The 21923-nt window shown below is 43.4% G+C and overlaps 1 protein-coding gene across 1 annotated transcript in view; it reads right to left on the bottom strand.

Moving 5' to 3' along the window:
• Positions 1-388: 388 nt before the first annotated feature.
• The window catches only part of LOC133000175 (NACHT, LRR and PYD domains-containing protein 12-like), a gene marked incomplete at its 3' end in the record, with an annotated part of 43919 nt that continues 22384 nt past the window's right edge, over positions 389-21923 (bottom strand). The window contains exons 5-7 of the mRNA XM_061070039.1: positions 21750-21923; positions 21201-21374; positions 389-554 (exon numbers count right to left, since the gene is read on the bottom strand). Of these exons, the coding sequence (XP_060926022.1) occupies positions 389-554; positions 21201-21374; positions 21750-21923 (514 nt within the window). The remainder of the gene's footprint in view (positions 555-21200; positions 21375-21749) is intronic.

Below are 21923 nucleotides of genomic sequence, written 5' to 3'. Positions count from 1 at the left end.
CAGCTTCTTCTCTGTGTTTGGTCACTGAGCAGGTTTGTGTAATTAAAGACTGTTTAAAGTAGGGACGGCTCCTGATGTCACTTCCCGTTTGTTTCTATACTTATCAACTGTCCAACGTGTTCCAATAAGAATGTGTCTTATTCTGAAAACCTGAGGAGTACGAGTGGTCGGCCTCAGTCCACATGTTATTTACTGACACTTTCTCAGTGATCAGGAGCAGGTGAGTGCAGGTGAATGGAGTTGATGAGGTGGACGTGACTGACAGGCTGGGTGAGGGACAGATGACTGAGGGACAGTGAGCAGAGCAGAACTGAGACCATTTAAATAAATAATGTCCCAATAAGAAAGAAAGTCTGAAAAGTGAAGAAGGATTTAAGGACCTCAGAGTCTCCAGTCGACAATTTGGACTCTCCAGTCCAGAACACAGCAGCTTCACTCTTGAATCCTGCAGGAAGTTCTCACTGAGATCCAGTTCTCTCAGATGTGAGGGGTCTGACTTCAGAGCTGAGGCCACGACTTCACAGTGAGTCTCTGAGAGGTAACAACCAACGAGTCTGTTATTAAAGAAAATATCAATTCTGTGAGAATTAAATAAAAAAACACAACATTCATACAAAACATGATCATGTGACCCTCACCCTAGTAAATCCCAATTTTGTTAAAAACACCTCAAGAATTCTTTCAGATTTGGTTCAAGTGTTCATTCAGACTAACAGAGGAACTCATTAGATTTCAGTGGTCAAAGGTCAAGGTCACAGTGACCTCATATTATTGTGAAGTCAACATGTCAGGAACCTGGAGGGACGGACACTGCACTGGTTGGTGGTGGACGCAGGGTGGGAACTCTAGTTTGACCAGAAAGAAGAATAAACTATATTTCCTGCTTCTTCAGTTTAAAGGAACCGTCAGTGATTCTCATCCAAACACTGATTCAGTGATCGTCTCCTCATTCTGTGCTATCTGTGTGCTCATATATATATATAAATATATATATACACAGTATATAAAATAATCTTCCTTGCACCCCACATGGCCGTATGTCTGAACCCTCAAAGTCCAGCACAGTGATCACATTGGATTTCACTCTCCGCATCTGATGTAGTTGTTCTCATATGTACATGAGATTAATGAGAATGTATGAGAATAAAAATAACTTTTTTACACACACACACAAAAACACACACACACAGACACACACACACTCATTTAACACTGAGTGTATTTGACTCATCTCCACTGATTGAACATGTTATTGATCATGTCTGGACTCACCGAGCCTTCCTGCAGTTCCTCACAGCTGGGATCAGTCTCCATCGACCCTGGTCTGATGTGTTGAACTTCTTCAGGTCCAACTCATCCAGAACCTCCTCTGACATCTGCAGCATGTAGGCCAGAGCTGAGCAGTGGATGACAGAGAGTTGCATCTTTGATTTGTTCTCTGACGTCAGGAACTGTTGCATCTGCTGATGAACTGAGTGGTCGTTCATCTCAGTCAGACAGTGGAAGATGTTGATGCTTCTGTCAGGAGAAATGTCATCACTCTGCATCTCCTTCAGGTTGTTGATGACTCTCTGGATGATCTCTGGATTGTTCTCTGTCCGACCCAGCAGGCCTCCTAAGACTCTCTGGTTGGACTCCAGACTGAGGCCGTGAAGGAAGCGAACAAACAGGTCCAGATGACCATTTGTACTGGTGAGGGATTTCTTCATGGTTCTCTTCAGGAGCTCATTCAGGGAGAAGGTACTGTATGTGTCCCCAAATGTTGTTGAGTTCTTCTGTGTTCCTCTCGTTGTGACAGTGGAACATGTAGACTGCAGCCAGAAACTCCTGAACGCTCAGATGAACAAAGCAGTAGACTGATTTCTGGAAGATCACACACTCTCCTCTGAAGATCTCAGTACAAACTCCTGAGTACACCGAGGCCTCTGTGACATTAAGACCACACCGCTCCAGGTCTTCTTGGTAGAACATGATGTTTCCTTCCTCCAGATGTTTAAGTGCCAGCCTCCCCAGCTTCAGGAGAACGTCCCTGTCAGCCTCCGTCAGCTGCTGTGGAGTCTTCTCATGTCCCTCACCGTACTTGTTGTTCTTCCTCTTTGTCTGAACCAGCAGGAAGTGTGAGTACAGGTCAGTCAGGGTCTTGGGCAGCTCTCCTCTCTGGTCTGTGGTCAACATGTGCTCCAGAACTGTAGCACTGATCCAGCAGAAGACTGGGATTTGACACATGATGTGGAGGCTCCTGGACGTCTTGATGTGTGAGATGATTCTGCTGCACAGGTCTTCATCACTGAATCTCCTCCTGAAGTACTCCTCCTTCTGGGCCTCAGTGAAGCCTCGTACTTCTGTGACCCTGTCGACACATGCAGGAGGGATCTGATTGGCCGCCGCAGGTCTGGAGGTTATCCAGACGAGAGCCGAGGGAAGCAGATTCCCCCGGATGAGGTTTGTCAGCAGCACGTTGACTGATGACCTCTGTGTGACCTCAGACACAAGCTCCCTGTGGTTGAAGTCCAGAGAAGGTCTGCTTTCATCCAGGCCGTCAAAGATGAACAAAGGTTTACAGACAGCGAGCGTCTCTGCCGTGAGCTTCTGTAACGCTGGATGGAAAACACAGAGCAGCGTGAGGAGACTGTGCTGCTGGTCCTTCACCAGGTTCAGCTCCCTGAACGAAAGCACAGTCAGAAGACCCACATCTTGGTTCTCTAAACCCTCTGCCCAGTCCAGAGTGAACTTCTGCACCGAGAAGGTTTTTCCAACGCCAGCGACGCCGTTGGTCAGGACGACTCTGATGCGTCTCTGCTGGTCAGTGGAGGCTTTAAAGATGTCGTGGCACCTGATGGGAGTGTCGTGGAGGATCTTCATCTTGGAAGCCGTCTCAAGCTGCCACACCTCATGTTGAGTATTAACCTCTTCACTCTGTCCCTCTGTGATGTAGAGCTCAGTGTAGATCCTGTTGAGGAGGGTTCTACTTCCTGTTGCATCACTTCCTTCAGTCACATGTTCACATCTCCTCCTCAGACTGAGCTGATGTTCATCTAAAACCTCCTGAAGACCACGATCTGCTGAAAAACAAGAAACAATGTCAGAGACAGAGAATCTGAGAATCTGCTAATTGTTTTCATCAGATACAGAAAAACTACAGAAAATAAAAGCTTTTTAACTTTGTGCTTTTATAACGATGTTAAATGTTGATGCTGTATGAAGGAACAAAATAAAACCACATGCGCTGTTGTCAGAAGTGAAGACATCAGCAGACACATGTACAGTGCTGCTCTGACCGGCTGTCTGACCTCCAGCTCCTGTTCTGGATCTTTGTCCACACTGGGGATAGGAGGAGTCTCCTGAAGAACCAGACTGGTCCCAGTATGAGGTGATGCACTGTCTGCAGAACCAGTGTCCACAGCTGGTGGAGACTGGATCCTTCAGGACGTCCTGACACGAAGCACAGCAGGACGACTGCTCCTCCTGAGAAACATGACTCCTCTTCCTCTCCCTGTGAAGACATGTCCTGATCACTCACGTGTCACAGTCACAGGTTGTCATTACTTCTGTCAAGGAGGTTTTGTTTTCACCCAGTATGTTTGTGTGTTGGTTGGTTCGTTAGTTGGGTTATAAAAAACAAGAGATTACCAGTAAACTTGGTGGAAGGTTGTGGTCTGTGAACCAGATCGGAGGGGGGGGAGGTTTCTCTTTCACAGACATGTTCAGATGACTGATGTTTACCAGTGTGTTGAATTTGGTGCCGATCCAAATCAAAATGAGTCTCTAGTTGATTTCAAAGGGGTTTCATAAGGAGCGTGTTGGTTCTTGGTGGAGGTCTGAGCTCTTTGAGTGATTCTGAGAGATTTGTCACCAACTTCAATGAAGCTGTGTCCTAATGCAGGGGCCACACTAGAGGAAACTAGATCCTCTTCAGAGCAGGTCACAGTAGAAACAGTCTCTTACTCTGTGTGTGAGGTTCCAGGTTCATTACTGAAGTATAGAAGAAGGTCTTTGAACCGGTCACTCCTCAGAGACAGACAGCTGGACCCTGGGGACTCTGCTCTCAGTCTGTGGTCCTGATCTCTGCAAACACAAACATGTTTTATTCAGAACACATCATTCACTAGTTCATCCTCGGAGGATTCAGTCTGGAGCTTCACATGTTTGCAGCAGGTCTCTTACTTTGTGTTTGAGGGTCCAGGTTCATTACTGAAGACTACAGGAGGAGCAATGGACATGTCACTCTTACTGAAGAATAGAAGAAGATCTTTGAACCGGTCACTCCTCAGAGACAGACAGCTGGACCCTGGAGACTCTGCTCTCAGTCTGTGGTCCTGACCTCTGCAAACACAAACATGTTTTTATTCAGAACACATCATTCACTGGTTCATTCTGTGAGGATTCAGTTTGGAGCTTCACATGTTTGTAGCAGGTCTCTTACTTTGTGTGTGAGGGTTCAACTTGCTCTGAAGTGTCCTCGTCCATGTTGCACCGGGCCGGCTGCGGCTCAGTTGTGGTTCAGGCCGCGCTGCTCTTCTAGATATTCAAGGTCTGGTCTATTTCCTTCTGGTTCTGCGCTCAGTTTTCAGCAGATCACAGTGAAATGATCTTTCACACCAGTTTCAATGTTTTTCTGTTGAAAATGTCACATACACAAATATTTGCAACACTTCCTGTAGCCTACCCATTTCAAAATAAAAACACTGCAGCATTTCTGTTGACTGAATCAATTCATTTATTATATACAAGGAAATACAGTGATCACATCAGAAACCTCAGGAAGGCTGTAGTTACATTAAAACCTCTTTCACTAAGAGAAAGGACATTTGATTGAGAACATTATTAAATCAATAATATTAATATATCTTTTAGGGTACCAGCCAATAAGGGTGTGGAGGTGTACTATTGTACAAGTACAATAATAGAGGTTCCTTTCATGAAATTTTGGTTTAGGTCATTTGTAAATCCACCAATAAACCTGCAGAGCCATAAACAAACGTTGAATAACAAAGTGTTTTTGCAACTTGAGCATTTCCTAATCTACACTCAGACCAATCAACTATATTAAAGTTAATTACAACAAGCTTGTAAAAGTTCATGTGTCCTTCAACCCCCGGCCACTAAGAGAAGGAAACTCAACATCTAGTATCATGTTCACGTCATAAAGTCTGGAAATGAATTACAGAACTTTATAGACAGTAACACTGAGAGCACATCAGTCAGAAGCTTCAAGCAGCGTGTGTGTGTGTGTGTGTACGTGTGTGCGTGCGTGCGTGCGTGTGTGTGTTTGTGTGTGTGTGTGTGTGTACCTGGCTCTGCAGGTCGATGCTCCTCACACCTCAGCCAGTGAGTCCAGAGCTTTACTGGGATCCACAGTGAAGACTCTCCACTGGTTGGTGACCACTGCTGTAACGTATGATTGTGAAAACACGTTGTGTTATTAAACACTTGATGAACAGATGAAGATAAAAAGTGAAAAACTGAGTTAACTCTGTTAATTAGTCCTTTGAAGGCTCTTTGATCCAGACCTGCTGTTCACATCTGTCTCTGGGATCCGATCACATGACGTCTGTCACCAGGTGTGAACTGACAAACTTAGAGTCATGTGATCAGCAGACGGATGTTAACAGCAGGTGTGAGAGTGAGACAGTAAAACTTTCAGAAAGTTGTGTTCACACTCACCTGCTCACTTTCCTTCCTTCTGCTCGTCCAGGTGAAAATGGAGTCTGACTGCTCCCTGTTCTCAGGCTCCTCCTCTCTGTTCTCAGGCTCCTCCTCCCTGTGGAACCAGTTCAGAGTCCAGTTCATACCCATGAAGATGAACTGGTTCACAGTTCATGTTTTATTGTGATGTTATGATGTCGATGACAAACTTAGGATCATGTATTTAGTTAATAATGGACGGTGTGGGATCATGAATCCAGATCTTCACTCTCACACTGAGTCCTGACTGTGAGCCTCTCCTGGGACTGAGCCGTACAATGTGATTCATCATGATGTTTAAATGAGCCTCATAGCAGACGGATGTTAACAGATTAAAGTGATTTTCTCTCCGTCAGGTTCTTATGTTTCCTTTGTCTTCCTGATGTTGATCATCACCTTCCTCAAAGTCCTCTAAACCGCCCGGACAGTTTCCGGATCTTACCGGGCCTCGGCCAGAAACGCCCTCAACACCATCCTGCTGCACGGAGTCCAGCTGTTCATCTGCACGCTGTCGCTCCTCTCGCCCTTCATCAACATCGCTCTAGTCACCACGTGGACCAACGACCGCACCACCATCCTCTTCGTCACCTTCCTGTTCACCAATGTGCTGCCCCGTTTGCTCAGTCCGCTCATCTACGGCGTCAGAGACAAGAAGTTCAACGGCCTCATCAGACTACTCTTCTGCTGTCGGTGCTGCAACACTGGAGAAAACAAGGTGGTGGAACTTCGGAGAAGATCCAAACAGGTTCTACGGTGAACGACCTTAAAGATGGTTTTAAAACGTGGTACTTGCTCTGATGATGTCAAAACCTCATGTTTCTATAAAGGGTTAAAAGCCACATTTGTTTTTACTACTAATGTGTCAGATTTGGTGACATCTAGTGGTGAAGATGCAGATGACAAGAAACTGAAGAACTGTTTTCTCACTCCACTTCAAACATGTAGAAGAAACTTTGATCCTTGAGGAGACTTAAGATCAAAGTCTTTAAATAAAGATGGCCGACGCGTCACTTTAACTGTAACAACATCATGTTAAACAAAAGATAAATGACTTTGATCTGCTGGTTCTGCAGCTTGAAGACATTTTCATTAAAGAAGTGAAGATCTACCCTGAGATGTAAAACCAAAGTCTGGACACTAGGTGGCACCCTCCTCACGGACATGGCTGTGAAATGTGAAATGCGCGACAGATATAAATTATTTTAGTTTTTCAAATCAAGAGTTGGTCTTTTAAATTGGTTAACAAAGATATTTTTTGATGTATAAAAATTGAATTTTACAAATACAATGAAGAAAACTTAATTTTACTGATGTGAGATTAATGGTTACGTGTGTTTAGATCTTTCTTCAAAATATGAAAGACATAAAAACTGCTGTTGTTTAGTGTTTTCTTCTTTTATGAGACGAGCAGCTCTTCATCATTTCACCTCATTTGTGTTACTTTACTGTTTTTCCTCTTCAAATTAAAACATAAAAAATTAATTCTTGACAAAATAAATGAGTAAATAAACACATCATCTATTGCGTCATATAATAAACGTGACTTTCTTTATTTCCGTGTTGATTTGTTGAGAGGAAACTTGACCGTTGTGTCAGCTGAGTGAAACTAAAAACTCTGAGCTGCTTGTGAACGTGTCTCTGTGGGTTGAGAGAAACATGAGTCATTTAAAAAACTGATGAGTTGATGACAACTGGGATTTAATTTAATATTTAAATCTCAGCTGAGACACAGAATATTAATAAAGTGAAGAAGCTCGAGGTCGTTTCCAACTTATTATCACTGTGTGTGTGTGAGCAGCTTTAAATAAAGATTATTAGATTTGAATCAACCACTCGGGGGCGCTAACACGTCACAGAAACAACCATGAGAGAGAGGGAGAGAGAGAGAGAGAGAGAGAGAGAGAGAGAGAGACAGTAGGATGCTGCAGCTGTTTCTTTTCTCAGTGATGTTACACAAACACAGAGCGATGGACTGAGAGAGTTTTATTCAGAGGAAGAACAGGAGGAAGAAGAAGAAGCAGAGGAGGAGGCAGAAGAGGGAGGAGAAGAAGGAGAAGAAGGGGAAGATGCTTTGTGTTTCTCTGCATCGGTTTCATCAGTGAAAGTGATAAACCTCTGGACTTGTGATGGGGTGAATCTGAATCTGAGGAGGATGCTGATGAACGAGTGAGTAAACTTATCAATACTAATATTCACGTTAAAAGAAGAACAAAAAAAAGAGGTGAAGAGAACACGTGAGAGTGTAAAATATAATTATAGTGATTATAAAATAATTTAAAAAGAATAGGCAATAAAATAATAAATGCTCAGATTAAGTCAATAAATATTAGATTGTTTATAAACTATCTGAAGTAATTTCAATTTAAACACAGTTTCTTACAATTCCTTTATGATTCTGACGATATACACATCCGAGATTTTGGATGTGTTGTTATTATTACCATTATTATCATCATTATTATTATTATTAACAACCATAACGGTGGCATTTTATTCATTCAGAGCTTTTAACAATAATCACAGAGAAAGCAAATAGTTTTCTCTTTTTTTCATTATATTTGTTGGTTTTCAAGTCAACAGGACAACAACATGCAAACACAACAATCAGCAAAACAAATAAAACTGACTTTTATCAAACCTAATCCTCATAAAATAAAACTAAATAGTACAAAATAAACTAGTATCTCTTTTTCATCACTTTGAAACAATTATAAATCTGAATGTACAGTTATTATGAATAAAATGTTTTATAAATCAGGCTGTAAATTATATGAACAAATAACATTATATGAATCATATTAACAAACCCTTCAGTAAAAAGACCTTCAGAATAAAACAGGAATAAAACTCGAATAAAACTACTAAAGTTTCAGAACATGAAGAAAAAACTCATTTTGAGCCCTTAAATATTTACACTGTGATTTTAATCCACAAACACAAACGTTAATCAAATAAAAATCTAAATGTGCACTTTGAATATTTTATTTCCTCTCATCTGAAAGAAAACATGAAGTCAAAATCTCAAACTGGAGCCGAGCGTGAACAGATTTCTTTTGTCTGCAGTGAAGTGAAGTCGCATCGTGTTCGGTGTCGAAGGGACTTTGTTATCGAAGGTGTGTTTTTCTTCTTCTCTCCACCGCTGAGATTTCAAGCCGCTGAGCTTCCTCCTGCTGAATTATATATCAACTTTATTTCTGTGTGAGCAGCAGGCGGCTCCCTGAGGCCTCAGCACGGGTCCTCCATCGACCAGGGGGAGGGGCCACGTGGGCTCACTGTTCGTCTGGGGTCAGTGCATGATGGGAAAAAAGAGGAAACCAGAAGGTCACTCATGCATGAATTAGAAAATCTGTGAAAATGTTGACAAATGTAACTCACAATGATAAAAAGAGATTAAAAAGTCCACTGTGACTTAACTTTAATGATTCTTTCCCTGACTCAGCACTTCCTTCTACCAAGCTTCATGATGATTGGTCCAGTAGTTTGTGTGTAATCCTGCTGACACTGACAAACATGAACTTCTCTGAACTCAACCTGCAGCATCCAGAACATCTACAGGTTCAGACTCTGGAGAAATGTGAGGCTTCATCGAATCATGACTGGGAATTGAGACGAGATGAGACGATATAAGATAAGATGAGACAAGATGAGATAAGATAAGATAAGACTGGATAAGATAAGATAAGATAAGATAAGGTGTGGATCACTGAGGTGTTTCAGGAGCTTTATCTTTTTCACTTAACTAACATGTAGAAGTTCCTCAAAGCTTCGCTCCAACATCCTGGAGGAGCAGTGACTCCTCACTACCTCGGCCTCCATCCTCTAACGGAGAGAGAAGGAGAAACTGGATTAAACAGCAGCAGAAGAAGAGAAGAGGTGAAGTCCGGCTGCTCTGTTAAAAACACCATCAAGTCCACATGAGGTTGAACACCTGTCTGAGACGAGGCCCTTTCCTGCAGCACACACTCACAGACTGTGACATCATTACATCTCACTCTCAGGGTGGAGCTCCTCCGTCCTGTCGGAGCAGCTCTGCACAGATCTGATGTTCACACCAGGAGACGGAGAGAATAACATGAAGGAGAAAAGAAGGAACCAGATCACTTCTGTTGTTTCACTCAGCTCAGACGTGGACTCACTCACATTCAGTCTCAGGATCTAATTTCCAGTCAAAGTCTTCTGGGCTCAGGTCCAGTGAACATTGAGCTTTTGTTTCCACTGTGTGGTTCATCACATCAGTGTGTGACTGTCTGCTGCATTCAGATGAAGTTAAGAAGCACATGTGACTGAAAGAAAAGATCTGAGTCACGTCCAGGCCTCGATTTAAAAAGAATTTAAAGCTGCGATTAGTCAAAATGATCACAATACAAAAAACAATCAAATACTAGCAGCTGAAGAACAAAGAAAGACACACGACCACTGAGGACGAATATCTATGAGTGCAATGTGGTGCAGATCCAAATAAGAATCAGGGGCCGGTATTTCAAAACTTGTAATCCAGATCAGAATGATCCGGATAACCAAATCCCCCTGTCCTCAGCCACGGATCAACCTGATCTATCCCGGTATTTCAAAACTTTGCTGGATTGGATCAGAGTGATCCTGATACCGGCAGATTGGGATGTCCAAATCCGTCCCGCCCCCTGGATCACAGACAGGAAACAGGAAATGGAGCCAACATTTTACAGAAAAAGGAGAAGCTAGCTCAACTATTGTCTCTGAATTAAAGTATAATCTTAGCCAGTGTTGATGCGTCCTCAGACTAGATGAAAGGCAATCATTATATTGAGTTAACCAATTATGTAAATCAGCACAAAGTTGAAAGAAGAGCTCGGCGATCTCGAATTAAGCAGAGTTCGCGCTAATGCGAGCTAACGCTGCTCCATTGACTCCTGTGTTATGGAGCTAACAAGCTAGTAAATAGGCTAGCGTCTGTATGTTGCGGTCCACAGTCCATTTGAATGCATTCACTCGCAAGGCATTGTGTGTAGATTTTAAAATGTGTTGTACATATCTTTTTAGGAAACAGTTGTTAACAAAGGGGACAGCCCTAAAACCTTAATATTAGATTTTCTTTACAGATGTCTGTGGGAAGAGACTTGCACAGACTTGCTCCAAATGGCATTACTTTTTGAGCTTTGGCTATGAAAATTAAGTGTGTGTGCTGAATGCATGTGAATAAAAACATTTGACAGAGTTTCAGTGGAGGCCTTTATCAGTGGGTAACTTAACAAAAAAAACTGTTACTTAAATAAGGCATTCATATTCAAACTTAAACATACAAATCGAAGTTTTGTTAAACAAAAGCACCAGACCTTATCAATGAGGATCAAGAGAAATACAAATTAACCATGGCATTTCGAACTGCTCTTCCTGCTGGTTCATCTGCTTGATGTGGTGGTGGTGGTGGTGGTGGCTGCAGCTGTGGTACTTCTGCCTCAAGTGGTGGTCTGTCCAGGATGTCTTCATTCAGAGGAACTCTTCTCAATTGGGCAATGTTATGAAGAACAATGCAGGCAGATATTATATTGCAGGCCTGCTTCGGCTCCACACAAAGATAGTTCAGGCAGGCAAATCTGCGTTTTAAAACACCATTGATACGCTCAATTGTTCCCCTTGTTGCGCTGTGTGCATTGTTATACCTCTGCTGTGGGTCACATGTGACAGTAGCAAAGGGGGTCATAAGCCACCGTAGAAGTGGGTAGCCAATGTCACCCAGGAGGATACCATCCGGCGCAGTTTGTTGCAGTCTTCTGTAGAGATGACTTTCTCTTAGAATCCGTGCATCATGTACAGAACCAGGCCATCTCACAACACAGTTGGTTATTTTAAGGTCAGCATTCCCTATGAGCTGCACGTTGATACTATGCCGTCCCTTTCTGTTGACAAATTCCCATTCTCTTTCATGGGGTGCCTGAATGTGTATGTGGGTGCAGTCAATGGCACCAATAGTGTTAGGCATCCTGGCAATTGAGAAGAATTTTCTCTTGGTTTGTGTTATTTCTTCCTCAGTATCTGGAAATCTCACATACTGGTGAATTAGACCAGCCAGGGCTGCTGCCACTGAATGCATGACGTGTCCCACTGTAGACTTTGTCACAGCCAGGCCATCTGCAATGACTTCATAGAAGGATCCACAGGCAAAGAAACGTAGGGCAATAAGCACCTGCTCCTCCACAGTTAAGGCATGACTCCTTCTTGTAGGACGTTGAAGATGTGGGCGAAGAATTTCACATATATACAAAATATCTTCTCTTCGAAATCTAAACCGTGCATAAAGCTCATCATTTGAGTACTGCTCAATGAAATTACCTCGTTGGACATACTGACGAGGCTTGTATCGTGTCTGACGGTGCCGCAGGACATGTACTATGGATGTCATGTTGCAGAAGCAAAGGTCATTGACCTAATGAGCCCAGTTTTAAAGTCTCTGACCTGTTCTTTCTCACCTGCTTTCAATTTAGCTTTATGGTATTTAAGGCCTTCCTTAGTGATAGGGCTTTCTCAGACAACATGGAGAAGAATAAAGGAAGTAATTTCACAACAGCAGAGACAACGGCCCTTTTGGAGGGTGTTCGTGCCAATTACCAGGCCCTTTTTGGAGGTTTTAGTGGTCCTGGACAGAGTTCTCTGTCCTCAAAAGTAAAAAATAAAATATGGGCCGACATAACAAGGCAAATTAATGCCACTGGTAGTGGCCAACGGCGGAGTGTTGAGCAGGTTCGGCTTAGGTGGAAAAACTTAAAGCAAAAGGCTACGAAGGACCATTCTGAGGCGAAAAACCCCCAAACAGGGAACAAGTCCATAAAACGTGGGGAGTTCACTGATACGGTTTTGGACATCATAGGAGGTGAGAGTTCCCAAGCCTTGTTTGGAATACTGCCAGCTGGTACAGGGGAGTCAATCGACCCCACGGAGCCTCTGAACCTGTCTGCTGAATTGGTCACCCTCACCCCTGTGGAGCTGGCATTTGAAGAGCCCAGCACAAGCCAGAGCCCTGTCTTGGAGGAGATGTGGAATCCACCGGCACCACCACCACCATGTAAGCGCAAAAGGCAAGCTGAGAAGGGGGATGGCTACAATGAACTGCTGAAGGTGGAAACGGAACGGGCTCAGCAACAAATAATTCTAACAAATGAACAAATCAAACTAACACTTCTTAAACAAGAAGAAGTGAAGTTAAGAATTCAGTTGCTGGAAAAGCAGTTAAAAGACTGAAATGTATACTGCATAGTTTAACACTGTTTGTTTAATAAATCACATTGTTTTTCCTTCATAATTCCTTGTTAATTGGAGTTTGTAATGTCACTTACACGCAGTAGTGTAATGTTTATTCAGTGTTGCACTTCTGACGCCGATTTGTTAAAGCATTGCAGTGAACAGCGTGCATGTTTGCAGAAAAAAAAAGGAACGTGAAAAGGAAATAAACATTGATCAAACAGCAGTGAAGCTTAGTTGTATTAAACAAAGAACTTTGGGAGCAGTTACACTTCAACTGTTCAAATCTTAACATGTAATCTCCCTCAAATCCACCTCTGAGGTGGAATCAGGGTGATCCTGATTTTTAGGATCAAACTGATCCAGATTTCCCACTTAAGTTTTGAAATACTCAACAGCAGCTTTTAATCCGGATCAAAGGCAGGATTGGATTGCCAAATCTGAATCTGAATCTTCAGGATCAGATTTGCTTTGAAATACCCGTTTTTAGGATCTGATCAGGATTTAATCCAATCCAGGTGAATTAATCCTGTCGGATCATTTTGAAATACCGGACCCAGAAGATCTGGAATCTCCTCGTGTTTCCAAGTGGACGTCTTCGTCTTCTACGTGTCCGGCTCCTCTTCTTCATCCTGAGATCTTTGTTCTTCCAGTTTCACGTCCGTCACGTGTTAAAATGTTCCAGAGCTTTTCCAGATGTTTTCTAACATCGACTCACTCTGACATTTGTCGTCATAAACTTCTCAATGTTCACTTTTCTTCTTTACTTCACCAGAGACTCTTTCATGTAACACTTGAATATCTCTACTCATATTCATCAATCCTCATTTGCACCTTTTTAATCTGCATTGTTTTTATTCTTGTTAAGTTTCAGATTCTATAGTTTTATTTTCTGTATTTCTTTGTATTTCTTTGCTGCTTCTGCTCAGTTTCTATATTCCAGTGTTTAATTTCTTTGCCGCCTCAGGACTCAGTTCTGTTCCTTCTCATGTTCTGGAATCACAATAAATCTCCTTGAATCTTTTCTCCTTTCTCGCTAAATAATTACATTTTGAATTTATCCTACAAATAACTTGAATCCTTCTTTCCGCTCCTTCCTCTCGCAGGTGTGTGACGACTACGACGTGCAGCAGAAGGAGTTTTATTTTGACAGGAATCCCGGCCTGTTCCCGTACGTCCTCCACTTCTACCAGACGGGGAAACTTCACATCTTGGACGAGCTGTGTGTCTTCTCCTTCAGGTCCGTGTCTCTGTCCTCGTGTCTCACATGCAAACCTCACAACACGTGCAACACAGGTAGAAGCTGAAGATTCTGAGAGGGGAAATGTGTCGTGTTGTTCTGCCCACAATGTTTGTGGTGTTATTGTGGTATATTCAGCTACGAGATCTTTTTAACATGGGTATAAACCAGAATGACATGTTTACATCTATGGCGTCTTGATTCCTAAATTCTCAGACTTTTTAAATACTATTCCATAAGTTTCTCGTTAGTTCTCTCTCTTTTTGGAATGATCTCTGACCTGCTAACGGATGGGTATCGAAGGAAAGTCCGCAGACGGCTATTGAATTAAACTCCAAAATGATAATTGTATTGCTGTGTCCTGTATGAAAATTTCTATTACAGTATAAATGTTTAACTTCTCTTTCTCCTGCTTGTTGTCCCTGAAGTTCAGATGCACTAGTCTATTACTATTTGAGACTCAGCATCTGGGGTCAAAAATGTGTTAAATTATACAGTATATGTATAATTTTGTTATCATTTTTCCAGTCAGCTCTCTGCTGAACACACACACAATGAAGCCGTTAGTGTGGTTATTAATAATGATATGAAGAATTAGAGCAGCTGCGTTAATGAGCTGACAAAGCAACAACACTCTGCAACAATGGAGTCAACACATCAATGCTAACGCTAACAGGAAGAGCTACGTGACCCACTCAGAGGAAATGACTGTGAACAGGAAGGAATCTGTGAGTCGGTGTGAAACACGTTCAGTTGGCTTCAGGTGTGAAACTGGTTCAAATGAAAGTCTCTGTTAAAACGCTGTTTGCTGTAGTGACGTGTGGTAGCTCCTCCCCCTGAGTTCCTCCAATCAGCTGAGTGATGAGCTTCACCTACTGCAGGTGGGCGGGGCCACTGCTCCGGGATCTTCTTCTGCTTTCATGGAGGGTGGCACCTGAGGTTCAAGGGCATGAGCGCCACCTACTGTGCTGGAGTGTTTGGTCTGCAGAAATACATGAAGACAAATAACAAACCCTTCAACTTAAATCCTCCTCATTGATCCAGTTTCTTTTAAAAACTCAAACTTTATATTTCTCTTCCTCAACACTGAACAGATTCTTTAGGTTTAACATTTCCTCGGCTGCTTCTGTAGCTTTTCTCTTTCTCTTTATATTTCTGATGCTCCACACTTTCTTCCCCTGAGCCACATTCACACTGATGGATGATATTAAATGATTGTTGTGTTTAATCCTGTGAGTCCTCATCTTCACCTTGATACGACTGTTTGCTCTCTGCTGTTTTAATCATTGTTTTCATTCCTCCCACTTTTTGTTTTATTTCATATAGATGATCCTTTTCCTCCCTCATTGTTTTTCCAGTCAGTCATGATGTTGCTTCTACTTCCTGCTTTAGCTTGGGCCTCACTGAAAGCTTCCTCTGTGACTCGCTCCTGTTTTAAAGATTGTTTTGTCCATTTCATTGCCCTCGATGCTCAGTGAGCTGGGATCCACATGAACCGGACTTCTGTGTGTGATGTCGTCTGAATAGTGTCTGGTGTGTTTCATCCAGTGTATCTGCTCTGCTGTGGGATGACTGTAATGATACCAATGCTGACTCATCTGGTTTTGCTCTGTCCACTGTGATGCCGTTGCTATTGCAAACATCTCAACTGTATAAACTGTGATCTGCTGTTCTTTCCTTTATATTTAGATTTAATTCTGGGACAACAAACCCAGTCTTTCCATTCTTTGGCTCCTTTGATCCATCTCTATATTGGGAACAGAGTATTATGTGTAGTCCTTCACCTTCCCTCCTGCTACGGGAACTCATAGTATCGCCAGATTTCATCACACAGGAATACATGCATCTGAATAAACTGGCATTTCATTTCTTAAATTACAAACTGGTTTACAAATGGTTTAAAGTTAATTAGTAGTTATGGTGCACACACCACAGGGACGTTTGTATAAAATCCTTGAAAACAGTTTCCTCAGAGACTTAAAGATGCTCTGCTCTTCATCGACTCTTCTTCATACTGTAAATGTCTCATTCACTTTTCTTCTGCTTGTTTCCATTATGTCAAACTGGTGATTTTGTTCTTTTACCTGCACCAAGGACGAGATGTTTCCACCTGTTTGTTTGAAGAGTTAAGAAACACTGAGTCATGATTCCAGTGAAGTCGGTGGAAGGATGTTTATTGAGCATTAAAGCAGAGACAAGTAGAAACAGAACTTTTCTCTCTGAGATGTTTTTCTTCTCGTTACATCTGGTTTGTCACAGAGGAAATGATCCATGTGTTTGACTCATAGACTGAATATAAAGGCTTTGACTGGGATGTGCTGCTGTTATACTGCAGCGCCACCTGTGGGTCAAAAGGAGAAAAGCCACCACCGCTCTGCACCTGATGCAGAAATGAAAACGTCCCATTTTTAAGTCCAGAGTTTTGATCTTTTGTGTCAAAGACAAAACTCTGATTTTAAACTCAAAGTGATTTCAATGTGTTTAACTTTGTGTTGAACTAAATCAATTTGTGACGTGAATCCAGGAACTTTAAGATCATAAACAAACATCTACACAGAATGTGGTTCTACACACATGGAGACATACTGAGGGACAAAGGTGGAAAATAATAAAGACAAACTTAAACACACTGTATGTGACTCTTTATAGAGGATTTATATATTCTGCTTGTGTTGTGTCATTTCAATAAACACATTCTTCATCTGAATAAACACAATCGGGGCAGGAAGGTTGCTGGTTTGAATCCGGTTCAGATGGGTCTTCCTGTGTGGAGTCTGCATGTTCTCCACGTGTTTTCTCCAGGTGCTCCGGCTTCATCTAACAAACACATGCAGATTAGGGGTTGTGTAGATTGGAGACTACACACAAGCTGCTGCTGCTTCAGCCTCTGGATCCTCAGGACACAGCTCAGCCTCCGTCCACACACACTGTCCTCTTCACTCGCAGTCCCACGAATAAGATGCCCCCTTCCAGCTGTTGAGAGAAGAAGACATCAGTGTCACAGAGACTCACTTCATCAGCTGTGAGTCAGTGATGCAGCTCATCCAGTAGAAAGAGCAGCAGGGACTTCAGTCCTGTTCAGAGGTGGAGCAGCTTCCTCTCTGCTTCATGTTCACGTGTTGGAATGAACACGCTAAGAGCTCAGTGTGTGTCCTCTGCATGTCAAAGTGCAGAGTGGACACCTGAGAGGTGGATTTACTGCTGTTACAGGTGAAGACATGTTTCACTGTGTGTTGATGAACATCTGCTTCTGACAAACTGGGACCAGATGAGACAGATGGACCTCAGCAGAGGTTCTGCTCTGTATTAAGAGCTCCTGGTTACCATGGTGATGAGGAGAGGCTTCAGTCCCACTGATCTCAGAGCTGTGACAAAGATCTGAGGACATACACATGGACATGTCTCCAGGAAGCTGATTGAGGTCATCTGGTGTTTTGGGGACAGGACGAGTCTGGAGACATTGAGATGTTCTGGGTGAGTTTTTTTGTGTTCTGTTTTTTACCTCGGTGCCGGCGATGATCTCATACACCGCCCCGCAGCTACGGCGCTGGCGCAGCTTCATGGCTCCGTCCGATAGAGGGTTTAAAGCCCTCTGTCAAGACTGTGGGATTTTGAAAACCAGACCTTCCTACATCCATAGAGGCTTGCGCCGCGGCTTCAGCGTGGAAACAGGAAGCAAAGCAAACCTCGGAGTCATCGTTGGAAACATCGCGAGACTACCCAACAACAGGTACAACATAAGACACGGAGTGGATCGCAGTGTGCTACGGAGCTTTCAGGGATCTCCCCCCCGAGCTCTATCTCCTACCACCATGGAGCTGCTAAACACACAATCCCTCACAAACAAATCCCTCCTCATATACCACCATATTCTGGACAAAGGGCTCGACTTCATGTGCCTAACTGAAACCTGGCATAGACCAGGGGACTACTCCGTGCTAAATGAAGCATGCCCCCCTGGCTATAAATACATGGAGAAGGCCCGCAGCTCGGGTCGTGGTGGTGGACTAGCCGTCATGCACCGGGCTGAGCTAAAACTGTCTCCTCTGCCAATGCCTGATCTTTCCTCTATGGAATGCCTGGCTTTCAAATGCAAATCTCCATATTCCATGACAGTGCTTCTCATATACCGTCCTCCAAAACCAAACCCATCTTTTCTACCTGAGATAAGTGATCTCCTTACCTCTCTCTGCACTATGTCAACTAACATTGTCATTGTTGGTGATTTAAATATCCATGTCGACAACCCCTCCTGTCAGTTTGCAGCAGATTTCCTGAGTGTGCTTGAGTGTCTTGGGCTGCAGCAGCATGTTGAGGTTCCTACTCACACCAAGGGGCACACTCTGGATCTGGTTATCACTGACTCTGCTTCCATCAGTAACCTACAGGTCTATGATCTCGGTGTGTCTGACCACAAAGTGGTCTCAATGGCCTTAACTTTTATGCTGCCTACTATTAGACCTAGGCGTCAAATGTCTTTCCGGAACTGGAAAAGCATTGACTCGGCCACTATGACCACGGATCTCCAGCTCATCACCTGCCCAGCCTCTGCATCAATGGATGAATTAGTGGAACTCTACAATACATCCCTGAGAAGTGTTTTTGATCTCCATGCCCCTGTCAAGTCACGTGAGGTCAATTTCTCACGCTCCGCTCCCTGGTTCACACATGAGCTAAGGAAAATAAAAACAGCTGGACGTGCCCTGGAACGACGCTGCAGACACTCTGGGCTCACTGTCCATAAACTGGCCTATCGTGAGCATCAAAGGGCCTACTTCAACTCCCTTAAAGATGCTCGCTCACAGTTCTATTCCGGGTTAATCAATAAAAACCCTGGCAACTCCAAACAGCTTTTTTCCACCATAAGCCATCTCCTGAAACCACAACCACCCTCTTCAACTGAGGCTACAGAGGAGCAATGCAACAGCTTCATTGACTTTTTTAGATCAAAGGTCAACACCATTCGCTCTCTATTGTCCAGCTCTCCATCTCTGCTTCCCTCTGACACCAACTCCTTAACTACGAGTATGCTGTCTCCTCTACATCTCGCTGAGGTTCAGGAGAGCCATGTTGAGGCAATCCTCAAAAAAATGAAATCCTGTACCTGTACTCTGGACCCGATTCCCACTGCTCTGCTCAAGGCACATATCCCCACTCTCAGTCCTTTCATCACCAAGGTTGTTAACCTTTCCCTTCGGTCTGGCTGTGTCCCACCTACTCTCAAGGTTGCTGTCATCCGTCCCCTTCTCAAGAAACCCACCCTGGACCCGGAGGTTCTAGCCAATTACAGGCCTATCTCCAACCTTGCCTTCCTGTCCAAGGTGTTAGAGAAGGTAGTTGCTTCTCAACTTCAGGACCACCTCAAACATAACAGCTTGTTTGAAAAGTTTCAGTCAGGATTTCGTTCAGCCCACAGCACTGAAACGGCTTTGCTCAAGGTTACAAATGACCTGCTGATGACAGCCGATGCAGGATCACCCTCACTCCTCATCCTCCTTGACCTGACAGCTGCATTTGACACAGTGGATCACAATCTCCTCCTAGAGCGCCTCTACAACGCTGTTGGACTATCAGACTCTGCACTCAAGTGGTTTCAGTCCTACCTCTCTGGCAGAACTGAATATGTCTCACTGGGAAGATGCAAGTCCAGACTGCTCCCTGTCTCCTGTGGTGTTCCGCAAGGGTCGGTCCTCGGCCCCATCCTCTTCATTATTTACATGCTCCCCCTCGGTCGTGTCATCGGCAAACATAGGATGTCCTTCCACTGTTATGCTGACGACACACAGCTTTACATCAAAACTGCCTCAAACCCCTCTGCAGCCATTTCATGTCTCACCGCCTGTCTTGGGGAGATTAAGACATGGATGAGCAGCAACTTTCTCAAGTTAAACAGTAGCAAAACTGAAGCCCTCCTTGTTGGAACTCCACACCAGGTTCAGTCATCCTCCATAACTCAGCTCACCTTCGACGGTCAGGTCATACCCCTCTCCTCCACAGTCACTAATCTGGGAGTTAGGTTTGATTCTCACCTGACCTTTAATGACCATATAAAAAACCTGTGCAAAACCTCCTTCTACCATCTCAAAAACATCTCCAAACTCCGCCCCACTTTAACCCTGTCAGATGCAGAGAAGCTCGTCCACGCATTCATCTCCTCTAGACTGGACTACTGCAATTCACTTTTCACTGGGATCACTGGCAAGAACATCCAAAAACTGCAATTCATTCAAAACAGCGCTGCCAGGATCCTGATGAGAGTCCGTAAATATGAGCACATAACACCAATTCTCCACTCACTCCACTGGCTCCCTGTCTCAACCCGGATTGACTACAAAGTCCTACTCCTCACCCATAAATGCATAAATGGACATGCACCTCCCTACCTACAAGAACTCATCACTCCACAAACCTCCACCCACACCCTCAGATCTACAAGTAGCTCGCTCCTTCGGGTTCCCAACACCAAGCTCCGCACCATGGGCGACCGGTCCTTTTGCTCAGCAGCGCCTATGGAACGGTCTCCCTGACCACCTGAGGGCAACACAGACAACAACAACACTCTTTTAAGACTGGCCTAAAAACCTTTTTATTCAAGAAGGTGTTTTTACTTTGAGTTGAGTTTTTTAGGACTTTGTTTTTAACTATGTACTTGTGGCACTCTGAGATCCTCGGATGAAGAGTGCCTTACAAATAAAATGAATTATTATTATTATTATCAACTGAACCAACCAGACGTTGATTTAAACTTCCCTTATTCGTCCCTTTAAGGAGAGTGTGCACCACACAACAGTGGAGAGTCACTGTGGTCAGTGGGCGGAGCTTTGATACAGGTTGATCTCCAACTTAACCTGGAGCAGGTTAGCCGTTCAATAGAAGTTACCATGGTGATTTAACTCAATAAGAAGTGGACGAGCTGCGTAGGACTGAAAAAAATAAACCTGAAGTTAACCTGATAACCACAAATCCTGCTTGGTAGCACAGACCCTGGATCTGTGATACTGACTGTGTTTAGAAAAATACTGATGAAAGCAGCGTGGACTGACTCCACCCATCTACTGACCTCAGATTCTCCAGTCGACAAGTTGGACTCTGCTGTAGATCAAGCAGCTCCTTCACTGCTGAGTCCTGCAGGTTGTTGAAGCTCAGATCCAGTTCTCTCAGATGAGAGGGGTTTGACCTCAGAGCTGAAGCCAGAGAAGAACAGCTGATCTCTGACAGACTGCAGCTCTTCAACCTGGATAAAGAATAAAACTTTGAATTAAACTGAGTTCATTTGTGAAAATAACAGACACATATTCATGTCAGCACAGACTCATAACGTGGAAGATAAATATGAAAACAGACATGTTGGACTAAAAATGAGTCCTGATTCAGTTGAAATAGATTATTTGGACTCGGTCTCTGTCCTGCAGATCAGTTTAGGAAATCCAGAACTAAACTCAGTGTTTTAACAAGTAGCTGAATATTTAAAATGTCACAGATTAATTAATGAATGAATTCAAGTTATGTATGAAAAGGAATTATGTTGAATTAGAATTAAATGAGATCAATTGTGTATAAATGCTGTTTTATAGATATGAGATCTACAAAAGTCAGTCAGTGAACTGACCTCAGAGTCTCCAGTCGACAGGTTGGACTCTGTAGAAAACCACACAGCTCCTTCACTGCTGATTCCTGCAGGATGTTGTTATTCAGATCCAGTTCTCTCAGATGAGAGGGGTTTGACCTCAGAGCTGAAGCCAGAGAAGAACAGCTGATCTCTGACAGTCTGCAGTGATCCAAC

The sequence above is a fragment of the Limanda limanda genome, chromosome 4 (genome assembly GCF_963576545.1).
Source record: "Limanda limanda chromosome 4, fLimLim1.1, whole genome shotgun sequence".
Taxonomy (NCBI): domain Eukaryota; kingdom Metazoa; phylum Chordata; class Actinopteri; order Pleuronectiformes; family Pleuronectidae; genus Limanda; species Limanda limanda.
The sequence above is the reverse complement of the archived record's forward strand: the minus strand, read 5'-3'. Positions and strand labels throughout refer to the sequence as shown.